The 22,363-nt window shown below is 37.5% G+C and overlaps 1 protein-coding gene across 6 annotated transcripts in view; it reads left to right on the plus strand.

Moving 5' to 3' along the window:
* LOC103056824 (NACHT, LRR and PYD domains-containing protein 12-like) overlaps positions 1–22,363 on the plus strand; it is a 68,394-nt gene extending 46,031 nt beyond the window's left edge. For 3 of the 6 annotated variants that reach the window (XM_088146158.1, XM_088146160.1, XM_088146161.1), the window contains 16 exons: positions 2,896–3,066; positions 6,635–6,805; positions 6,999–7,169; positions 7,362–7,532; positions 7,726–7,896; positions 8,087–8,257; positions 8,920–8,991; positions 9,184–9,354; positions 9,547–9,717; positions 9,909–10,079; positions 10,273–10,443; positions 10,637–10,807; positions 11,000–11,170; positions 11,364–11,534; positions 11,814–11,984; positions 20,887–22,363. In XM_088146158.1, the coding sequence (XP_088002284.1) occupies positions 2,896–3,066; positions 6,635–6,805; positions 6,999–7,169; positions 7,362–7,532; positions 7,726–7,896; positions 8,087–8,257; positions 8,920–8,991; positions 9,184–9,354; positions 9,547–9,717; positions 9,909–10,079; positions 10,273–10,443; positions 10,637–10,807; positions 11,000–11,170; positions 11,364–11,534; positions 11,814–11,984; positions 20,887–20,989 (2,569 nt within the window). In that variant the 3' untranslated portion in view covers positions 20,990–22,363. The other 3 variants (XR_015797132.1, XR_015797133.1, XM_088146159.1) reach the window with 3 other exon arrangements.

Genomic DNA, 22,363 nt, shown 5'->3' on the forward strand with positions numbered 1-22,363 from the left:
AGACATAGTACTCCTTTCACAAATGCTGACTGGACTTAAACGAGCCCTGAATGCTCTGGCCAGTTACTGCTCTGAGGAAGCACTTGAAATCAACTTTAACAGAACTAAGATCTTGATCTTTTCAAAGAGACCTAAACTGCATGCCTGGGGGATAAATGACCAGAATACTGAACAAGTGAAATCCTTTAAATATTTGGGCATGGTTTTCCATAGCTAAACTAAACACAATGTACACCAAAACTATGCGATACAAAATGCTCAATAAACAGTGGCCACAGTTCAATCCTTTCATTTTACCAGAGGAGCACAGCATATCTCAGCAGCACTGAAGCTATATTCAGCTAAGGCTTGTGATCAACTACTCTTCGGTGCCCAGCTAAGACCTTACCCCTCCTTCACTCCACTGGAAAGGGTTCAGTCCAAATTCCTAAGGGCTGTATTCCAGGTAGCTCCCTGCGTTCCAGATGTTGTATTAAGGAGGGAGGCAGAGTTGCCTAAAGTCGAAACAGGTGCATGGACTTGTGTTATAGCACGTTGGCTGAAATTACTGTTTTTTCCCACAGGTTTGAGTTCTTTCCTTATTGAGGACAATTATAAATCAGTATGGCCAGGACTATTTTACAAAAACTTCAACATCTAGGCTTCTCCAGGGAGGTGTTCCTAATGATGGGCCACGAGTGTGCCCTTAGTGCATTTGAACAATGTATCAAAGACCTGGAAGTCCAATAGGATCAGTCTGCTCTACCTAACAACATTTTTCTGAGCAGTCAAGCCCTTGTTTATAAACCAGTGAGATACTAACATGATATAATTTTCTCCAAATTCTGAAGGGCACTAACTCTAGCACATTGCAATGCTCTTCCTACAGCAGTTTTGGAGGGCTGATGCAAAAAAGTTCTATGTGAGCTGAGTTTGTGCCCTTGTGGACAAGGGGCTCTTGAAACTGCAGCTCATGTCCTGCTATACTGTACCTTCTATAAGGACTCATGGACCCATTTTAAAATCCCTATTTGGTAAAATACCTGGGAAATTCTGACCTTTTTTATGTACAGTTGTTGCTGTCTGATCAGTATGATTCAGTTTCTTTGAACGTAGCAAATTTTGTTATACTGTCTGTAAAATAAGGCACACTTTGATTACCCACTGATGATCACACCTTTAACTGTAATATATTATCATTTTTGGGGGTGTTTTTATAGCATCCCAAGAAAACAGCAGAGAGCAAGGCATCAAACCTGGCCAGTGTAAAGTCCAACAGAGTTGCAAAACAGTGATGGACGAAAGGCAGGATTTAAAAAAAAAAAAATCCCCTGAGCTGAAAAGTACAGAACCAGGCTTAGTTAGATTTGAAAATCAATATCCCACACTGCTTTAGAGCATTTCTAGCATTTTAAGAACGTAATGGGCAATGACAGTCCTTTGCCAACAGATTTAGTTTAGCTAAATTGATTTCTGTTCTCAAAGAATCAGAGGAACCAAAATCACTGAAAAGAAAATTAGATTTAGGGAGAAATCAAAAGGATAATACTAAGCTCTAGTACCCACAGAAGCCAAGCCCATCTCTAAACATGGGGCATTCTTCATACATCGTGGGACTGCCAGAACAAGTCTAAGAAACTTAAACTATATTGTCAAGGATGTCAACTTTGTAAGAGTCCCTGGCAGGTGGTCTTACTGTTTCTTGGCAACGCCTGAAAAAGACAACTTGCCAAACTTCCCAGGGAAAACCTGAGTGGTGTGTTCTAGTTTTCAGTTAAATTGTCACCACATATATTTCTTTATTAATGTTTTTTTTCTGATGGAAACAAGGAAAAACAGAGAAACTTGACTGAATTTGAAAATGTTACATCTTACAATACTGAATGTTTGTTAACAATTTATAATTTATTAGTGAAATTCAGAAAAAGAACAAGTCCAAGATTATGTGACTAGATAGAGGATTAGTTATGGAGATAGAAGAGTTTGAATTTCAGTTGGAAAAGAATATTAAATTTACCTTGAAGATTATACTTAGAGAGAATTGTGGTAAGATGTGTTAACACTAGTAGATTTCCCCAGTAAAATTGTGAAAATGAGTAACTCCTTTTCTGTGAAATGCTGGAAATGTAATGAAAAGATTTCATCCTTCTTCCATATGTGGTGGCAATCTTGCAAAGCTCAGCAATACTGGAAAATAATTCATTATAGAATGGAACAAATGTTGAACGTCATAAGCCCATTTCATCCTGAGATATTTTTATTAAACGCCACTAAACCGTACATTTCTTCAAAATATACTAAACTAGGATTGAATATGTCATCTGCTGCAAGGATTATACATACTTTATTTGAAAAGATGTTTAAATCCTTCTGTTGAAGAATGGCTAAACAAATTGTCGGAATGTACTTCAGTGTCTAGATTAGCTTAAAGGAAATTGGATTTGGAAGTCAATTCTATTTGAAATGGTGCCACGTCCAACATTGGGGTTTCAGAGTCTTTCTCTGACATATAATCTAGATATGTTTTACAAGATTGTTTTAATGTATTGTTTATTATCTGTAGTTTTTCTCTTTCTGTCTTGTTGACTCCAGTTTGTGTTAACCAAGTATCTTTAGAGTTCAATAGAGACATGTTTCTTCACTAGAAATTGGGTATGAAATGCCTTGTAATATTTTAATATGTATTAGTCATATAATATTTTAGATTTGTTGGTTATCTGCCCATATTAATTGCTTTTATTGGGTGTTTTAAAATTATAGTTATCTGTACCATCTATTGTTATATATGATACTTTTGTATCAGTATTACTTTTCCTTCCATTCTTCTTTGAAAATAATAATAACTAGCTTGTAAAAATAAATAAAATGCAAAGCAAACCCAGAAGATATCATTTTAATTCTGAATATTCACTACAGATTTTGGGGATGGCCCTTAATAGAGTCCTTCAGCAGGCAGCTTGCTGAAGTCCTCAGAAAAAAACAGAATTTGAGAAACTTAGAGCTGCGGTTCGACCGTAGAGATGACAGAGCAATGGAACTGGTGTGTGAGGGGCTGCAACATCCAGACTGTAAAGTGGAGAAACTAAGGTGAGTGGGCAGTGTTTCTCTTTCAGTTCGATGTGTGTTGCTTTCTCTTGAGTGTTTCTGTTCTGGAAACATATCCAAGGAAAGACAGTTCCAGTTGCAATATATAACCATATTCTCTTCAGTTCCTTGCAGAGTACTAGGTTTTTAAAGATATAATTCTATCTGTGATTATAATCAAAAGGCCACGAAGATGGTTTGCTAGGAGGCGTGAAATGTGTGTCCCTCCTGACTGCAAAGACACTTTCTTAGCTGTTAATTGCTGAAAACCTGGCAGAAGGGCTAATTTTTCCCTGGGGTCTGTTCCTAGGGGTGAGCCCCAAAGATGATAACTCTTCATTCAGACATTTGCCGTTACGGCAGCAATTACCCTGATAAGAATATCTGGAGCTAGATTTCATAGATTTATAGGTCTATAACTTTTGCTTTTGCTTTGCATATATTTTACTCCCCTTTGTTTAACCTCTATGGAAACTTTTAAACTGGGATTTACAACAATCTTTTTGTTATTTGGGTGGATTATATCATCTTCCTATTGCTTCCTTGAGTTTCTCTTCAATTCTTTGCTAGCTTCCTTTCATACAGTAAAGATCCTTGAAACATTCTTCTCCTTACGATTTTGGGAATCTGCTTTGATATAAATATTGGTTTGCAAGTTATTTGCTAATCTACATTAAAATTTATAATTTCCATCTACTTTCAAGAGAACCTTGCCTTGCTATAAATATTACTTTCATTATTATTAACATTAAATACCTTGGACTTATCGTTCTTCATTAACATAATTCTATATGGTTTGTGGTGCTGAATGTGCCTAATAGACATTTTCAATTACATTTATTTCTTTCACTGTTTCTGATTGTGACATTTTGCATTGGACTGGTTTTGTTTGGCTTTTTTTCTTCTCCCCTTTCCACCTAAATAAAGACTTCTTTGAACCACAAAGGGGCATGCCAATGAAAGAAAAAAATGCAATCTTACATTTTTTTTCTTTCTCTTTAATCACAATATATATTTCTTGTTTTAAAAAAATTGAATTAATCAATGCTGTTTCTTTTCTTTCAATTAAGATAGCAATATGTGAATAACATGAATTTCTTATAACAAAGATACTCAATGCTTAATACTGAAGATATATTCATTCATTTATTTTTCATTCATTCATCATGTTAGAACTTTCTTTGTGTACATTTCTCATAATGAATTTGTTTATTATATTGTGTTATATACCAGATCTTAATGATCTATTATTAATCTTTTATTACCATTTGATGTGCTTTAATTTCATGAGTGCAAGTAGAAATACTAAACACAAGGTTACACATTATTTTTCAAAAATGAGTAAGAGAAAATAGGGTAAGGACCTTTCTAAGTTGGAAGAATCACAGCAAGATACCTCAGCTTCTTTTCCGGACTCCCAAGATTCCTTTACAGTATAGGAGGGTGTTGTGTATTTGAAGGTGATCTCTTTAGTTATTTCAAGAGTAAGCAGTAGAAAATGCAAGCAAATTTCAGTTCTCTTCAGGCAAATGTCAAAGACAGATATGACACATTTGTAATTCAAGTTGATTCTCAGAATAAAGAAATCAAAAAATTGAAGACTGAACACTCAGAATTGTTTAGTTCAAAAATTTCAGTAGATAGGACTAAACAAATTGGAACTCTAAGCAGAATTGGTGGAAACTGATTTGTGTAAAAAACATTTTAAATACAGAGGTATACCAGAAGGCTTTGGTAAAGTAGTCTTGGAAAGGAATATAGAAAACTGAAGACTCGTTTTGATTTCCATGTGGATGAATCTCTGGAAATGCAAGGAAATCATGGAGTAAATTCTTGGATAGCCAGAAGAAGAAAACTGCCACATGACATACTTGTTGAATTTACATATTTTAAGACTGAAGAGGCCATTTTAGAAGTAAAAAGAAATGAAACTCTTTTGAAAGTGGGGGGATTATAATGAAACTTTCACCAGAGACTAGCCCAATCTTCTGAGAAAGTGAAGGAATCTAAGATTCTTGACCACTGTTCTTCAAGATTAAAAGATAAAATACAAAAAGACTATTCCATTCCATCTAGAGCTCTTTTGGAAAGTGCTAATACTTTCATTCATACCATTCATGATGCAGGCAACATGCTCAACTCTTTATCTGTAATGCAAAAAGGTGTAAGAGATTGGAGCTTGGATCCACCAACTGGCATTTCTGGGCATAATGACTGAGAACAGGTAGAAGGTCACAAGTCTGACCAAGCAACTGGTATTCAGTAAAGTAACAATTGCCTCAATTTATGCTCCAAATGTCAATAAGACAACATTTTATGAAAGATTTTTTGAACTCCTGCTTGAAATTGTGGAGGGTAATATTTTAGTACTTGGGGATATGAATGAGGTTTTATCCCATTTTCTGGATAAGTCAACATTATCAAAAAGAAGTGTTAGTAATCTTCCTCAAAATGTTCCAGATCACATAAGATTGTTCTCTCTTTTGGATGCATGGAGATATAAGCATCCTGCAGAGAGAGTATACTTATCCTTCTTCAGTCCAAAAATCATATTCAAGAACAGATATGTATTGGATTTGGAATTAATTGTTGACTAACCTTTTTGATATGGAGGTGACAACTTGAAAATACATAGATCATAATCCAGCAATTGTAAGATTAAACAGAGAAATCCCTACACTGAAACTTACTGAACTGTTAGAAGAGGAAATATAAAGAAATGTCAAAAGGAACTAAATAGTTTCTTCAAGGCTGACTTAGCTTCTGAAACTTTGTTAACTATATTTCTATATCTATATTAAAAGATCTGAACCCATTGCAAACCTGTCATGAATTAAAATCAACCTTGGATCTAGAACAAAAGATAGGAACAAGCTTGTTTTACTGGAAGTAATTTAAAATTATACAAAGTTGAATTTTACCAGACAGAAATCTTTTTAAAAGGCAATAAGCCAAACAACTTATCAATTATCAAAGAAACAGAATAAAGTAATTATTACTTGTATTTCAGATGGAACCAAATATGTCTCTGCAATGAAAGAAATTCTCTAGCGATCTATGAATTACTTTTCTAAATTGTATAATAAAAAGGTATCTGGTCCAGCAAAAATTGAATAATAGTTAAATGGAATATTACTCATAAAATTTATTGATCAGTGAAAATAAGCTTTTAATTAACCTATGACAGAAGATAAAATTAAAGAGACAACTAGTTCACCATTCCCTCACCCGGAAGTCCCTGAGACTTGTGCCTGATTCAGGGACAAATGAAAAATCAGAGGTTGAGAGAGCTCAACTTGTCTCTCAAGAAACCAGATGAAAAACCATGGGAATGTGGCATGAGGGGCTCAAACATCCAGAATGTAAAATAGGGACACTACAGTAAGTGATATTTTTTTCCTTTCACTTTGATGTGCCAAACTGTCTCTTTGCTGTTGGTGTTCTGGAAATATATCCACGGAGAGGCAGATCAGCTGCCATATATAAACATATTCTCTTCAGTGCCTACAAGAATACAGTCCATGCTTGTTCTTTAAGAAATAATTGTAATTTTTCACACTCTTCCCTACAGGCTTCATGGAATATGTCTGACCAATTCCTACAGCAGGCATCTTGCAGAAGTACTCAGGAAAAATCAGAGATTGAGAGAGTTAATATTGTACCTCTACACATCATATGAGGAAGCTGTGGAAATGGTGCTTGAGGGGCTGCAACATCCAGAATGTAAGGCAGAGAAACTAAGGTGAGTGGGCAGTGTTTCTTTTTCCGTTTAAGGTGTGCTACTTTCTCTTGAGTGTTTCTGTTCCTGAAACCTATCCATGGAAAGAGAGTTCTACTTGCGATATCTAGCCATCTACTCTTCAGTTCCTACAAGAATACAGGTCCATGCTTGTTTTTCAATAAATAATTGTAATTTTTCACACTCTTCCCTATAGGCTTGATGGAGAATTCATCACTGCATCCTGCAGCAGGTATTTTGTAGAAGTACTGAGGAAAAATCAGAGATTGAGAGAGTTAAAATTGTCCTCTTCCACGACATTCAACACAGCAATGGAAATGATGTTTGAGGGGATGAAACATCCAGACTGTAAAGTAGAGAATCTATGGTGAGTGAGCAGTGTTTGTTTTTCAGTTTAATGTGTGTTACTTTCTCTTGAGTGTTTCTGCTTTGGAAACATATCCATGGAAAGACCGTTCCACTTGCTATATAAATCCATATTCTCTTCAGTTCCTACATGAATACAGACCATGCTTTTTTTTCAAGAAATAATTGGAATTTTTCACGCTCTTCCCTACAGGCTTGAGGGAGAATTCAATGCTGAATCCCGAAGCAGGCATTTTGCAGAAGTACCCAGGAAAAATCAGAGATTAAGAGAGTTAATATTGTACCTCAGCAAATCAGATGAGGACGCTGTGGAAATGCTGTTTGAGGGGCTGAAACATCCAGACTGTAAAGTAGAGAAACTTTTGTGAGTGAGCCATGTTTGTTTTTCAGTTAGATGTGTGTTACTTTCCCTTGAGTGTTTCTGTTCTGGAAACATATCCATGGAAAGACAGTTCCACTTGTGATATAAAGCCATTTTCTCTTCAATTCCTACAAAAAATACAGTCCATGCTTGTTTTTCGAGAAGTAATTGTAATTTTTCACACTCTTCCCTACAGGCTTAATGGAGAATTCCTCACTGCATCCTGCAGCAGGCATTTTGCAGAAGTACTGAGGAAAAATCAGAGATTAAGAGAGTTAAAATTGTACCACTGCCAATCAGATGAGAAAGCTGTGGAAATGCTGTTTGAGGGGCTGAAACATCCAGACTGTACAGTAGAGAAACTATGGTGAGTGAGCAGTGTTTGTTTTTCAGTTTGATGTGTGTTACTTTCTCTTGAGTGTTTCTGTTCTGGAAACATATCCAGGGAAAGACAGTTCCACTTCTGATATAAAGCCATTTTTTCAGTTCCTACAAAAAACACAGTCCATGCTTGTTTTTCAAGAAATAATTGTAATTTTTTGCACTCTTTCCTACAGGCTTGATGGAACGTTCCTGACTGAATCCTGCAGTGGGCATTTTCCGGAAGTACTCAGGAAAAATCAGAGACTGAGAGAGTTAAAATTGTCTTTCTACAAATCAGATGAGAAAGCTGTGGAAATGCTGTTTGAGAGGCTGAAACATCTTGACTGCAAAGTAGAGAAACTATGGTGAGTGAGCAGTGTTTGTTTTTCAGTTTGATGTGTGTTACTTTCTCTTGAGTGTTTCTCTTCTGTAAACATATCCATGGAAAGACAGTTTGACTTGAGATATAGAGCCATATTCCCTTCAGTTCCTACAAAAAATACAGTCCATGCTTGTTTCTCAAGAAATAATTGGAATTTTTTGCAGTCTTTCCTACAGGCTTGATGGAACTATCAGAACCTTCAGTGCACAAAATATTAATGTATTAGATGCTTGTTTTGTTTGCTTTGTTTCTGCTATTCTCTAAGGGGGGAGGAATGAAAGTAGACAGAACCAGTACACTGTCGGTCAGGGAGGTGGAGTGTTATCAAAGTTAAGAATGTGCAAGGTCAAACCTCTGTGAGAACCACAACTGGCTCCTGAAATGAGGGGGGAGTAATAGGGTAAATGTTGAGGGGGGAAAACCGCAGGCTTTAGTTTTAGCAATGCTTTGCTTAGAGTTGCATGTATGTTCCAATAAATGAAATCTCTTTTGAACCTAACTTGGGTTTCACGAGATCTGTTTTCATTGGGATTTGAACATGGCAAACCTGACAGGAACATTCCTGACCGAATCCTGCAGCAGGCATTTTGCAGAACTACTCAGGAAAAATCAGAGACTGAGAGAGTTAAAATTGTCTTTCTACAGCTCAGATGGCAAAAGTGTGGAAATGATGTTTGAGGGGCTGACACATCCTGAATGTAAAGTAGAGAAACTATGGTGAGTGAGCAGTGTTTGTTTTTCAGTTTGATGTGTGTTGATTTCTCTTGAGTGTTTCTGTTCTGGAAATAGACCCATGGAAAGACAGGTCCAGGTGCGATATATAGGCATATTCTCTTCAGTTCCTACAAGAATACAGTCCATGCTTGTTTTTCAATAAATAATTGTAATTTTTTGCACTCTTTCCTACAGGGTTGATGGAATATTCCTGACCGAATCCTGCAGGAGGCATTTTCTGGAAGTACTCAGGAAAAATCAGAGATTGAGAGAGTTAAAATTGTCTTTCTACAGCTCAGATGGCAATGGTGTTGAAATGATGTTTGAGGGGCTGAAACATCCCGACTGTAAAGTAGAGAAACTCTGGTGAGTGAGCAGTGCTTGTTTTGCAGTTAGATGTGTGTTACTTTCTCTTGCGTGTTTCTGTTCTGGAAACATATCCATGGAAAGACAGTTCCACTTGTGGTATAAAGCCATTTTCTCTTCAGTTCCTATAAGAATACAGTCCATGCTTGTTTTTCAAGAAATAATTCAAATTTTTTGCACTCTTTCCTACAGGGTTGATGGAACATTCCTGACCGAATTCTGCAGCGGGCACTTTCTGGAAGTACTCAGGAAAAATCAGAGACAGAGAGAGTTAAAATTGTCTTTCTACAGCTCAGATGGCAACGGTGTTGAAATGATGTTTGAAGGGCTGAAACATCCCGACTGTAAAGTAGAGAAACTATGGTGAGTGAGCAGTGCTTGTTTTGCAGTTAGATGTATGTTACTTTCTCTTGAGTGTTTCTGTTCTGGAAACATATCCATGGAAAGACAGTTCCACTTGTGAATAAAGCCATATAGTTTTCAGTTCCTACAAGAATGCAGTCCATACTTGTTTTTCAAGAAGTAATTGTCATTTTTTCCACTCTTCCCTACAGGCTTGATGGAGAATTCTTTGATGAATCCTGTGGCAGGGATTTTGCCGAAGTACTCAGCAAAAATCAGAGATTGAGAGAGTTAATATTGTACCTCAACAAATCAGATGAGAAAGCTGTGGAAATGCTGTTTGAGGGGCTGAAACATCTTGACTGCAAAGTAGAGAAACTGTGGTGAGTGAGCCGTGTTTGTTTTTCAGTTCGATGTGTGTTACTTTTTCTTGAGTGTTTCTGTTCTGGAAACATATCCATGGAAAGACAATTACACTTGTAATATAAAGCCATTTTCTCTTCAATTCCTACAAAAAATACAGTCCATGCTTATTTTTCAAGAAATAATTGTAATTTGTTGCACTGTTTCCTGCAGGCTCGATGGAACATTCCTGACCGAATCCTGCAGCGGGCATTTTGCAGAAGTACTCAGCAAAAATCAGAGATTGAGAGAGTTAAAATTGCCCCTCTTAAACACTGATGACAGAGCAATGGAAATGCTGTGTGTAGGGCTGAAGCATCCAGACTGTAAAGTAGAAAAACTATGGTGAGTGAGCAGTGCTTGTTTTTCAGTTAGATGTGTGTTACTTTCTCTTGAGTGTTTCTGTTCTGGAAACATATCCATGGAAAGGCAGTTCCAGTTGGAATATATGTCCATGTTCTTTTTAGTTCCTACAAGAAAACAGTCCATGCTTGTTTTTCAAGAAATAATGGTAATTTTTTTGCACTCTTCGCTACAGGCTTAATGGAGACATCCATGCTGAATCCTGCAGCAGGCATTTTGCAGAAGTACTCAGCAAGAATCAGGGATTCAGAGAGTTAAAACTGTCCCTCCACAAAACCGATGACAGAGCAGTGGAAATGCTGTGTGAGGGACTGAAACATCCAGACTGTAAAGTAGAGAAACTATGGTGAGTGAGCAGTGTTTGTTTTTCAGTTAGGTGTGTGGTACTTTCTCTTGAGTGTTTCTGTTCTGGAAACATATCCATGGAAAGACAGTTCCACTTCCTATATAAAGCCATATTCTCTTCAGTTCCTACAAGAATACAGTCCATGCTTGTTTTCTAAGAAATAATTGTAATTTTTTGCACACCTTCCTACAGCCTTGATAGAACCTTCCTGACTGAATCCTGTGGCAGGCATTTTGCAGAAGTACTGAGGAAAAATCAGAGATTGAGAGAGTTAAAATTGTCCCTCTGCAACACCGATGATGGAACAATGGAAATGCTGTGTGGGGGGCTGAAACATCCAGACTGTAAAGTAGAGAAACTATGGTGAGTGAGCAGTGTTTGTTTTTCAGTTAGGTGTGTGTTACTTTCTCTTGAGTGTTTCTGTTCTGGAAACATATCCATGGAAAGACAGTTCCACTTGTGATATAAAGCCATTTTCTCTTCAATTCCTACAAAAAATACAGTCCATGCTTATTTTTCAAGAAATAATTGTAATTTTTCACGCTCTTCCCTACAGGCTTGATGGAATATTCCTGACCGAATCCTGCAGCAGACATTTTGCAGAAGTACTCAGCAAAAATCAGAGATTGAGAGAGTTATTAATGCACCTCGACAGATCGGATGAGAAAGCTGTGGAAATGCTGTGTGAAGGGCTGAAACATCCAGACTGTAAAGTAGAGAAACTATGGTGAGTGAACAGTGTTTGTTTTTCAGTTAGATGTGTGTTACTTTCTCTTGCGTGTTTGTAACCACAGAAGAACAGTTTCAGTTTCAACATGTGATCATATTCCCTATGGGTCCTCCAAGAATAGAGAGTTCATGTTTCTTCTTAATGATGTTATTCTCATTCTTCTTACTCTTCCGTGCATTATCCACAAATAATGATATTCATTCCAGGTCCTTCAGCACTACTGTTCATAGTTGGTTTTTAACATCTATTTGTAATTTTTCTGACTACTTTCTGTAGGATTGGTGGAGCGTTCTTGAAGGAATCCTGTGGGAGACACATTGCAAGAGTTCTCAGAATAAACCAGACACTGTGTGAATTATATTTATATGATGAGTCCATTAGTGACATTGAGGAGAAGCTGCTGTGTGAAGAACTAAAACATTCAGGACATAAATTAAAGAACCTATGGTAAAACATCAGTTTATTATTTTCTCTTTAATTTGTGTATTTAACTGATTCCTTAGGTTTTGTTTGTTTATTATACAGGAATTTTAATTTAAATCAAATAAAGTTAAATATTTCCCTTCTGGTCTTTTGTACCTATATTTTTCTTGTTAATGAGAATTGACTCCCTCATTCCATGTAAGTTTTTTATCTGCTTCTTGAACAGAAGCTTGTTATGAACTCTTTTCTTGTTTTTATTGAGAAAGAGGCATTGAGATCTTTAAAGTTTTCTTGGAAGTAGAAATAGAACATATAAGACTTAAACTGCTGTGACAATAATTAAAACCTTCAGATCCAGCAGCAAAAATGTCACCTTAAATGTATCCTTCCTGTCCTTGTCATTGCAAAGTGAACTTCAATGATACGTGATGGCCTGACTGCCATGTCTGGGTTTTACTGATTTTTGGTTTTTACTGTTGTTGTGAACCATCCAGAGTTGTGCTGCATAAGATGGGTGCCCATATAAGTCTTATAAACAAATGAACAAACAAACACTGAGAAATGAGCCTGGTAGTTGTTGCTGTTCATAAAACCTGATGGTGGGTGAATTCAAGGGCAGAGACTGATGAATTGCCATGGCTTCATTTCTGCTCCCACCTAGCATGACTTCCTGGTAAGAAAAACAGCCACCAATCACTCCTCTGAATGCACTGAGAATGATTGGCAACTCTGGGCAGTTGCTTCAGATGAAGGATTTTGTCATCTTTCCAGTTACCTAAGTCAGCTCTCCACCTCACCTGTCACTCAGGCATTTTCTGCTTTGTTCCAATATAATTCAACCTGAGAAGTGGTGCAAGGGAATGGCAGGACTAGCAGGAATTGGCCACAGCCAGCAAAGTTGGGAACTTCTCAGGAAATACACAAAATGATATTGGAGTAAACAAAATCCTGCATCCCCCAAAGTAATAAAAACAGTAGATAGCACAGACATAGAAAATCCATTGTTGGCAAAACTGAAAATCTGTAATGCGCTCATTTGGGAGAGAACAAGCAACACACTTTTACAGAACCTGGTTGTTGTGAAATTAATCTTCTGACCACCATTCTTTCAAACAATTGCTAAACAAGTGTTTAAGAAATACTGTAGGCTAAGTGCTCTTCCAGAAGATCAGCACAACTCTGTACCTGAGAAGCTCACATCATGCCTAACCAATGCTTTGCAGAGCACCAGCCAGGCAATGCACAAGGAAAGGCCTCTGCAGAAACTAGAAAGGTCTTCTTTGTCCTGTAGCCCAAGCCGGAAGCCCCCAGAGGGGAGGGTGGTACCCCAGGCAACCTCAAGTGGCCAGTGAGTCCTGGGCAGCAGCATCACCAAGTTCATCTGTGAAATATTGCAGATCATGTATTGTCGAAGGCTTTCACGGCCGGCATACGATGGCTGGTGTGGGTCTTCCGGGCTGTGTGGCCATGTTCTTGAAGTTTTGTTTCCTAACGTTTCGCCAGCACCGGGCACAGAGAGAACTGCTCCTGTCTGTGCTCCTGCACTCTGAAGATGCCGGTCACAGGTGCTGGCGAAACGTTAGGAAACAAAACTTCAAGAACACGGCCACACAGCCCGGAAGACCCACACCAGCCATTGCAGATCATCTTTATGACAAAACTTCCTTCAGGAGCAGAAGAAAAATATTACTGTAAAACTGAAACACCAAAAGATGAATGTAGGCTTGTCTGTGCAGTGGGATGGAGATGAAGCATTTCATGAAAACCTACCCTTTAAAAATGGTTAGAGAGACAATTTTGTGCCATGGGAAGGTGCGTCCAAAGGGTCAAACATGGTTGACTTTCAGGGGCATCCACAGCAAGCTGAGATTTTATCAAAGTGATGAAATGTGTGTCATGATATCACAGCACAAGTTCTGCCTCTTATGTTCTTGCAGATGACATTGTGATGCCCATTTTGTCATTTGCTTCCTTCACCACCATCCCTCCCCTTCCCCCAATGCCCCTCTTGTCCTCTATTTTAATATGATTAGTATAAAGTCTACTGGCTATTTCACCTATGGCCAGGTTTACTTTTGTGTTCTTTCCTTAAGATGCTCTGGTGGAGGCCTTTCCCAAAGTGAAGGAAGGTATCCTAATCCAGATACCTTCAGGAAAACAGGATGCATCTAATTCTCTTGGTGGGTATTCCTTGGCCTCAGGGTGGTGCTTCCTCCTGAGTGAGTTGGCAGAGCCCTTTATTAACCTTTTGCAAGAAGTAGCTGTTCAAACTGGCTGTAATTTCCAGTCTCCCAGACAAACTCTGACTGCTACATGGCATCCCTCCCTCATGTTCTTAGTCAACCTGCTGGGATCTCCCCATTGGGGTCTACTGCCTTTCAGTGGATCTTACAGCCTGCACCTCATTATTCTATATCTATCTATCTATCTATCTATCTATCTATCTATCTATCTATCTATCTATCTATCCAGATTTATAAAGCCACTCATCTCACAAGCATGACTCTAGGTGGCCTACTATAAAACAGTCAATTAAAACACATAAAAACCAGAATTAAACACAATTAAACACAAAAACAATCAAACACAAATAAGACTGCAGGAGAATGTATACACGGTGTATAACCATCTTGCTGGCTCCCCGTTCCCCTGTGATCCCCAGGTCTAATGGAAGAACCATGCTTTCAGGGATTTCTTACATGCTACTCAGGTAGGGACTAATCTCACAGGTGGGAGGGCAAAAAAGGCCTGCCTCCTGGTTTCATCAGATGGAACTCTTGAGTAAACATATCCGCCGTTGTACTCCTCCTGCTGGAGCTGATGGGACAAATATATGTAACCAGGGAGAGGCTGTCTCTCAAATAACATGGTCCCCTTTTAGACTGGGAATTATTTTTCTTCCCTTCCACACTATCCTGTCCTGGGCTCAAGGCTACCATGCTTTCAAGCAGAATCCCCTGCTCTTTCAGTTACTTCTGGATATTGCCTGCTGTATATACATCTCCACTGGCCATATGCAATATTTCAGGCTTTCTTCTTGCTGACTAAAACACATATTTAAATGCCTCCAGTACTTTACTCTTTTCACTCAGTAAGTCACAAAAATGCGAACCTCCTGAAATTGTTTATGAATGTTAGGATATTTTTTTTCTATATGGTGTGGTGACTTACATTGGCCCACGAACGCCACTCTGTACTAATTCTAATGTTTTTTCCTCACTTTTGTCATTCTTTTTACATGTATTGGCTTAATGCCTGTAGCCTTAACACAACATGCCCCTCTGGAGTGCCTTACATACTGTATGGCTGCAACGTTAGTCCTTTGACTCCAGTGTACAAACTGCACCTGGGACTCTCTTCTCCAGCCTGCTCCGCTATAGATTTATACATTTTAACTGCTCTTCTTTGCTGCTCTTGCCTTGTCTTCTAGTCAGATCACGTCTTCTGAAGGCTGCCTTTGATAAGCAACTCTTCGTTCTTCATCGCCTTTAATTCTCCCATCACATCTTTTCTCTGTGATAGATTTCACTGAGAGCAGACTTGACCCCAGATCTGGGACACAGATGGCATCTTTCAGACTGAGCAGCTCTTCTCTTCTAACGCACAGTGGAAACTGACAGAGCCTTCCTTACATCTGTTCTCTTCTATGGGAACCTTCCTTGTCGAGGGAATGGTGATTTCTACTCATTCCATTCTAGAGGTTCTCCCTGCTCTTCAATAAAAGTAGATGTGGCTGCAGAATCAAAACCAATGCCATCGGGTGGCCCATTGGATCTCGTTGTATGGATGTAGTGTATGTAACTCATTGTAGTTACATGAAGGGGTATATAACCTCTAACCTTGTTGTCTTTGGGACTCTTGGGGGTGCCTGGCCAGGAGACCAGTGATCATTGAAGGTTTGTGCATTCATCTCCAAGTGCTTTGATGAAGGAGAGATGTTGCCAGGCTTTCAAAATTCTGTTATGACAGCCTTTATCTTTACCCACAAAGGCAAGTTCTACTATTTCTTGTAGCGTCTGTTTCCTGACCTGGTCTACTCAAAGGGCTGACAATAACTGGCAGAATAGATGCTTTTTGAAACACTGCCCAGTTAGCTCTGGTGAGAAAAACCAAAAGAAGAAACAGTGACTAATGAAAGCATTTGAAATGTTGTAGAAGAGTATAACTAAAAGGTTGTCGCCATGCTGTGTGCAAAGTGTGATATAAGCAAGTCATGCGGATTGTATCCATTCCTGTCTCAAAGAGGATCCCTCTGAGGAAGGATAGTTATTTTGGGCTTTGGAAAAGGAGACTCCCCCCATCCTCTCCCTTTGGGTAGAGGAAAAGGGTTTGCCTTTCCAGAATCCGAGAATGACGTGATGTATTGAGGCTGGGAAGAGAAGCCAAGGAATATTGCTCCTGAGTTTTAGGCTGAAATTGACTAGGATTTGGGAGACTTGACAAAGCCAGCAGGAATAGATGAGAAGTTAGAGCTTGGAAACATTGCATAAGATTGCTTCTGTTTGTGAAACGTGCAGTTATTTAAGCTTTATGGATGCAGGTTTCTATTCTCTCTGATGCAGACTTTCTCTGTGCAAGCGAGTCTTAATTAACAGACCAAAACAATCTTACAATCTGTGATAACTCTTTTGAATTTTTTTCATTGGATATTCACTTGAGAGGCTGTGATTTGGACAGCTCTGTTTCTTCCCTTTCTGATTGCTTTGCATGTCACTAACATTAAAAACTATTTTTACATTTTCTCAACTCTTTTTCTAAAACAATAAAGTGAATTTAATCTACACCTAATAAGATTGATCCATCACTCAAGGAGGGAATGGATTTTTCTGAAGTCACATGTCTTATCCTATGAAGTCAGGAGGTGGCGGTATAGAATTGATTTCATTTCTGTCAGATTCTTACCCAAGATAGTATGTAGACCCAGAAGACTTTTGGGGGAGGAGCTTTCACTCCCCAACCTCTTATCCCATTGGCTCAGTTCTGCTACTACAGTGTTCAGAATCTCCAAACACTGAACCTGTTCTTTTAAATGTTTACCGATTGAACTTCACTGGGTTTGTTAAAATTAGTTTTTTTTAAGTCCAAGGAGCACATCTGATTAAGCTTATTTTTCACAACTCTTCTTTTCCATACAGTATATAGGTAGGATATTGCATGAGCACAACACCCTTTTGCTACTAAAAAAAAAAAAGTCTGCCTTAAAAATAGCAGAGAAATGTTGTGCTGATGCTTGCATGAGATCTGAACAGCTTCTTCCTGATAGTTTACAAAGCATGCACAGCAACCTGTCTGTTTCTTAAGTCCATGCAGGATTGGTTCTAGTCATATTTAGACAAGATCCACTGAAATGAATGGGATGCAAATGCGTTATGAGATGTATAACACTGTCATAACTTGAAAGATTAAATCCATTCAGTATGTTATGATCATTATCAAACATCACAGATAATATCTCCAATGTTTGGCATGTTCTGTTCATCCTACTGTCAGAACATCCCTGGTTGTGGAACTAAATCTTCTGATACCCAGACTTGGACTTTGCTCCAGCCCATTACAAATCCCAAACGCTGAGCAGATTGGGGAAATGTGAAAGAGATTTTAATTGAGCCAAAAGAAAGTGATGATCTCTAATTAATTCTGTCTGCAACCAAAACCTTCTATGTAGCTCAGCCTGATCCAGAGCACTGTGTGAGTGAATGTTACTTGCGCATTCTCAGTTAAAAGAGGGGTCACTAGATCTTCCAAATACTATAGAATAGAATATGCTTTGTTGTTGTTGTTGTTTTTTATTAAAGTTTTTTATTTTTTACAACAAACACAAACATACATAAACAAAGAGCATAAAAAACATAAAAACCATCTTCCATCTTAAACCGTGTGTCAGCCAGTTACCAATTATTTGTGCCATCCTTTCATAGTCTTCACTCACCATTTATATAGAGTCTCATATTATCTATCCAACATATATTTATATATTTATCAGTTATCAATTATTAATCATTTGTGACTAGTCTATCTATAACACCAGCTTTCATTATAAGATTTATATCATTTTTGTCCATTGATTATATACATATATATGTATGTGTGTATATATATATATATATATATATATAGTAATTTATATCAGTTTATCGAGTTTCTATTATATAATTTCCTAATCTATTACATTACTATATCTTTTCATCCAACCATTGATAAAACAAATCCCATATCATATAGAATTGTTTATCTTCTTGCTCTCTAATTTCAAATGTTAATTTACTCATCTCTGCACATTCCATAATTTTCTTAATGACTTCCTCCTGCATAGGTACTTTTTCATTCTTCCAATTCTTAGCAAATACAATTCTAGCCGCTGTCAAAACATTTACAATCAGATATTTCAATTCTTTACTATATGTTTCCGGTATAATTCCCAGTAAAAATGTCTCTGGTTTAAAGTCTATATGTTGTTTTGTCATTTTTTCCAACCATGTGTGGATTTTAATCCAATATCTTTTGGCTTCTGAGCATGTCCACCACATATGGTAATATGAGCCGGGTATCTGATGACACTTCCAACATTTATCGGACTTGTTCTTATACATTCTCGCGATCCTCGCTGGGGGTAAATGCCACCTGTAAAACATCTTATACAAGTTTTCTTTATATGCAGTTGACATTGTCATTTTATAGTTTTGAGACCATAGTTTTTGCCACTTCTCTAAATCAATTCCATGTCCAAAATTTTTCCCCCATGCAATCATTGTTTCTTTGACCTGTTCTTCCTCCATTTTAAATTCTAGTAAATGTCCATAAAGTTTTTTAATTACCTTTTCATCAGTACCCATCAAAATTTTATCTAGAACAGTCAGCTCATCATAGATACCTTCTGCTTTAAAATCTTTATCAAATCTAGATTGTATTTGCAAATATGAAAACCAATTCATTTTTATACCTTGTTCTTCCAACGCTTGCATAGTTTTAAGTTCACCCTTTTCATTCAATATCTCAGTATATCTGTTGGTTCCTTTTTATATGTTATTGGATAAGAGAAGGCTTCGATAGTGGATATCCATCGTGGAACTTTTAAATAATATTGTCTTCTTGTCTTCTCCCAGTTTAAAAACAATGCCTCTCGAATATAATGCCTTCTAAAATAGCCCTGTGTTTTCGTTCCCTTATACCATAGGAAAGCATGCCAGCCCAACCACAGGTCATGTCCCTCTAAGGTCAATAATCTGTTATTTCTTAAAGTTACCCAATCCTTTACCCACATCAAATTTGTCGCCTGGTAATATATTTCCCAGTTAGGCAAGGCAAACCCACCTCTTACTCTTGCGTCTTGTAGTAGTTTAAGCTTTATTCTTACTTTTTTACCCTGCCAAATGTATTTCAATACGATTTTATTTAAATCATCAAAGAACTCTTTCCCTAGACGAATAGGAATTGTCTGGAATAAATATAATATCCTAGGCAATATATTCATCTTAATGGTGGATATTCTCCCAATCATTGATAATTGTAGGTTCTCCCATTTTGTCAAATCTGTTGCAATCTGTCGTTTAAATTTAACATACTTATCCTCCTTCAATGTACTACATCTTGGTGTAATATATATCCCTAGGTATTTAACCCTGTTTGTGACCTGTATTTCTAAAACTTCTTCCAATTCTTTCTTTCGCCTTGCTAACATATTCTTTGCTAATATCTTTGTTTTATCTTTATTTATTTTTAAACCTGCTACTTTTCCATATTCTTCTATCTTTTCAATTAATTTAGATGCTGTTTCCAATGGGTCCTCTAGTATAAATACTAGGTCATCTGCAAAGGCTTGCAATTTGTACTCTTCCTTTTTGATTTTCATTCCTTTTATTTCTTTCTCTTCTCTTATATTCCTATTCAACACTTCTAATGTTAAAACAAACAACAAGGGCGATAGTGGACAGCCTTGTCTCGTCCCTTTTGTTATGTCTATCTGTTCTGTTAAATCTCCGTTTATCATGATCTTTGCAGTCTGGAATATGCTTTGTTGTTTTATAACAGCAAGTCAATCCCACTCTTTGAATTGGAGATAAACAGTAACCAGTCAATAATTATAAGTTTAAAATATGAAATTCAATTCAGGTAAACATACTACATTTGAAATAAAACAACTTCCAGCACTGTATAAAGTATACTTTCCCTGTAACAAAACAATAACACATTTATTGTGTCACCATTCCATTTTTTCTTCTTTTCAACTTTGATGGTTGGTGTAGAGATCACTCTTAAGCTACTATTTTCTTTCATACTTTTTTCACCTTCCTGATTTGTCCTAAAAGTTTATTACAGAGCCTTAAACCAAGCTATTCCTGGAAGTCTTCCAAAGTAAACCTTTTCTCCTGAATCAAAATAAGCTTTTTGATCCATCCCCCAGTGACTGCCCCTTGCAATCAGTCCATTATTGGCCGCCAGTCACATCTTGGAAAGGTGGTGAACTCACCGAAGAGAATTCTTGGCTCCTGATTGGGCAGGGAGAACCGGGCTGGATCAATTAAGGAGTGGGAGGGGCATTGTTCAGGTTTAGGGATGAAATGAAAATGTGGGAAAACTATTTACCTGATCCTGGAAAAAAAATGATGTAGACCAATTTGAGAAACATTGGGACACCAAGAATTTAAAGAAAGAATTCCTGTCCTAAAATGGATAGATTTTATAGGGATAGCAAATCCTCCCAGAGAGAATGGAAATCAAGTTTTCTGAATCAGACAAAACATACCTGGAAAGAGTGAGATCAAATAAATCCTGGAATTTTCTGAGGTGGATCAGATTCCATTTGGAGGTCTGAGTCTGCCTTCAGAGATAATCAGGTGGGTCTCTGCACAGCCCTGATACAGACAGTACTGGGGACTTACCTTTCGTTGAGAGGTTAAAATAAGTTTTTTTTTTTTCCCCATTATAGGTTGAATGAAAAATGGATTAGATGGAATGGAGAGTGGAATGACAAGGACCACACGGCTAGAGCCTCGAGTGTAGATGCTGGTTCTTCATGCCTGCTTGTTTGATTTATCTATTTTAATTTCCATTCAGAATATGGTTAAGAAGAGTTGGAGTTCAATATATTTCAAGTGAAAATCTGAAGATCTTTCTTTCACGAACTATAATCTGAACTGACTTTTCTCTCTGTTGGAAGGAAACCTTACCGAGTTTGTTTCCAAGGTGGGAATTAAATGTACAGGCAGTTGCTTGAAACAGAAGAAAAGTTTATTTCCAAGAGCACAGCACACAGAATCAGATCTCAGAGGTGGCCACGAGGAAGAGCCCTTTATACAAGGAAACCTTGCCTTTGTTTCTTGAAAAAGCTGGGAAGAGAGGCCCTGCCCTCTAGAAGTTCTTAGAAGGTATAATTCGCCAGGGTTCCAGGAGGGGGCTCTCTGAGATCAGGCACCCCGCTAAGCTAGTTTCCTCTAATCAGGCGCCCTGTGTTTGCCTGACTAGCACTGCCTCACTGGTGTTGAACTGAGGTATTTGCCTCTCTGGCACTGCCTGATTGGCATTTGTTTGTCTTTTGTTATTTGACTAAGGTTTCAGCTAAGTTCAAAGAATGTGAGCTCTTCCTGCCAGATCTTTTGCTCTTTGATTAGGGGGATCTTTTTGGCTAAGTTCAAAGAATCCTGACTCTTCCTGCTACATTTTAATCTTTTGGGTGAGCCCATTCTAATTGCATATTTTATTTTGATTGCTGTGGAAAGTTTGAATGGCAGAATGAGCCAAGTGGGAAGGTGGTTTCCTGCTTTCATGAAGGAAGAGTTTGATTTCTTTCTCACATTTCTATTCAGTTGAAAAATGCCAAGCTCCATGAATGAAAGTTGAATCATAACAATTTTTTACATTGTGTGATATGTTAACCTTCTTTAAAGTCTGAATAGGGGAAAGAAACATTGATCGATTGATTGATTGATTGATTGATTGATTGGGTACCATCAAGTCCATATTAATGCCTAGTGACCACATAGATTAAAACTATTCTGTTTTCTTTGATTTACCATATAGCCATTCAGGCATTTAACACTTATCAGAATTTATTGGAATTTGTAAAACTAGGAGCTAGAAATAATGTTATATATCCTTAAGCACATAAAATTCTGTACAATTGTTGGCCATTATTATTGTTCTCAAATATATGTGTTGTAATACAGAATTCTGATCAATAGATAAACAAGTTTCATTTTAAGAGAATACAGAGAGAGAAATATGATCTAGCCTCAAAAACTTTGAAAATTAAGGTTATCTTTGCTGTGTTTGAGTAGCAATCTCTGTCAATATCAATTTTTTTTTTAAAGTTATCTATACATCCAATTTGTAACTGGCCATCTCATTGAAAAGCACCTCTGGGCAGTTTTCAAAGGAGATAAAATCAATTAAAATACAATATAAAA

The sequence above is a fragment of the Python bivittatus genome, unplaced genomic scaffold (genome assembly GCF_059951505.1).
Source record: "Python bivittatus isolate LINGU-HERP-01145 unplaced genomic scaffold, Pbiv_v1 ctg000480_np1212, whole genome shotgun sequence".
NCBI lineage: Eukaryota > Metazoa > Chordata > Lepidosauria > Squamata > Pythonidae > Python > Python bivittatus.